General features: G+C 46.1%; 1 protein-coding gene across 1 annotated transcript in view; it reads right to left on the bottom strand.

The window, feature by feature from the left end:
* Positions 1 to 2,157, bottom strand: part of PIK3R4 (phosphoinositide-3-kinase regulatory subunit 4) — a gene marked incomplete at its 5' end in the record, with an annotated part of 22,252 nt that extends 20,095 nt beyond the window's left edge. The window contains 2 exons of the mRNA XM_010713083.3: positions 116 to 249; positions 1,503 to 2,157. Coding sequence (XP_010711385.1) covers positions 116 to 249; positions 1,503 to 2,157 — 789 coding nt within the window. The remainder of the gene's footprint in view (positions 1 to 115; positions 250 to 1,502) is intronic.
* Positions 2,158 to 2,160: the final 3 nt, after the last annotated feature.

The following is a 2,160-nucleotide window of genomic DNA, read 5'->3' on the forward strand; positions in this document are numbered from 1 at the left end:
AAAAAAAAGATCCCAAACTCACAGTCAAAATTGACAAGCAATTTGTCACAAAAGGAGGTGAAATAAACTACATACAGACCACAGAAATGGTTCTGATGCTGCAGCCCACCCTTACCAGCTCTCTGATACTGCGGTCTTCAATTTTGTTTAGGACTTGATCAGGGGAAAAGAGGCCATTTCTGTAAGCCAGAAGCTGAGATAAATCAAACAAGGGGACGCCTTCTGTGAACAGCTCTGCTATTACACAGCCTGGGGGGAAAAAAGAAGTCAAAGATGTGAGGGAACTGCAAACAGAAATTTTGTTTTCTGTACACAGATAAAAACAGATCCTATGTGAACCTTAGCTTGATTAAAAACAAGGCTAATGAGCTGACTAATTAACTTGTGGAAAGGGGACAGCATCTCCATCTCCAAAAACTGGCTTTTGCCTCCCAGGTATTTTGCCTCTGAAATGCCTCCCAGGTATTCTGTTTCAAACATGCTAACAGCAGAGAATTTTGCAATTAGGAAACATGAGGTATTGATTTCAACCACCTGCCAAATGGAAAATATATCAGAAAATGAACCCACATCACTGTTACATGAAAGAGTGCCAGTAAATCAAAGATGGACCAAGCAAGAGGTCAAACTAAGCAAGAAGAACAGTAATGCTAAGGGACAGCATACATTCACTCAAACGAGCTCCTAAGAACAGTGAGAAATAAGAAGATTGCCAGGCACGGCACCCTGTTGTGTATATGATGCATGTCCTCTTCAAAGGCTTGTGTCCCGTTCCTGCAGTTTGCTTTCCATGGTTAGGATCTTGTCCTGTAAGTGGAGCAGCCTGGAAATTTGGCTGGTGAAAGTGAAGTAACCATTACTTCAACGTTCAGATTTTTTTTTTTTTTTTTCTAATAGGCCAAACATATGACTCAAAACAAGCCTGTGACTCAGGACAGGCTCCCACAGCGGGACTCTATCAAGAATTTTTGAGTGGAACCATGACAGGAGCTTACTGAGTTATCCAACTTCCTGCTTTTGGGAAAAATATAATGACAAGAAGATTCTGAAGCCAATATTGCCAAATTGTGCTGGAAAGCAGCTCTGTTCCCAGGCAGTCAGATCTTACGTGTGTCACTGACTGGTTCCTCCTCACGGTCCCATGAAGCATACACTGCATCCCCAGGACCTCAACCACCTGAAGATCACAGTCTGTGACCTGCAGAACCACCTCTTCTTCAGGGCAGAGATAAGCTGTAACAGAACGGTGTCTAACTGTGCTCCTCAGATAACATGGGGATGCATTTAAGTCAGGTAGCTTACTCTATTGTGTCTGTACTTTTTCTGTGACTGAAAGATTTAGAGACCAGTCCTAATGCTTAAGGTGTTCTCCAGGCCTGCTATAATAAAAAAGCAAAAGATAGAAAGTAAAAAGAACAAACAAACAAAAAAAATAGCAAGCCTCTGCTATTGCCTCTGCTCAGACAAGCAACCAAGAAGACCACATAGATCTCTCTCAGTACCTGCAGAAAAGATGTCCATTGCACGTTTTAACTCCCCCCTTGTTCGCTGGTTGCTGTTGGCCAGGTCTACCAGAGGAGTGGAAGGATCTCGCATGTTTTCCAGCTCCGTGGCAAACATGCTGCCATCAACAAAGCGCTCGGGAGCGATGTAGCACGTCCTCCTCCGTGATGTGTCGAAGAAATAGTTGAAGTCAGCAGGGTTGTCTTCAGGAAGATAAGTTGGTTTAAAACTGGCAAAGTCCGTCAGAAGAACCCAGTTCCAGCTGGTCACCATGATGTTTTCAGTCTTAATGTCCCCATGGCGGACTCCAGATTTGTGCGCTTGGTCCACCGCCGTCAGGATCTGGAAAGCGATCCACCTCTTCTCGATGTTATTGAGGAACGGCCTCGTGCTGATCCGATCGTACAGGTTGTCCCGCACGTACTGCCTGAAGAGCATGGCAGCCTTCTCGGACAAGGTTGCTTTCTGGAAGGGGAGGCAGTTCTGCGCCGAGTGCAGCCGGATCTTCAGCTCCTCCAGCTCCTGCTTGTAGCTCGTCAGGGGCAGAGTCGGGTCCTGGATGGCAAACACCTTCACCACCACCAGCCCCTCCCGGTGCTTGGCTCGGGCCACCTTGAAGAAGCGGGTGCTCCCCAGGCTTTTGTCATACTCGAAGTC

The sequence above is a fragment of the Meleagris gallopavo genome, chromosome 6 (assembly GCF_000146605.3).
Source record: "Meleagris gallopavo isolate NT-WF06-2002-E0010 breed Aviagen turkey brand Nicholas breeding stock chromosome 6, Turkey_5.1, whole genome shotgun sequence".
Taxonomy (NCBI): domain Eukaryota; kingdom Metazoa; phylum Chordata; class Aves; order Galliformes; family Phasianidae; genus Meleagris; species Meleagris gallopavo.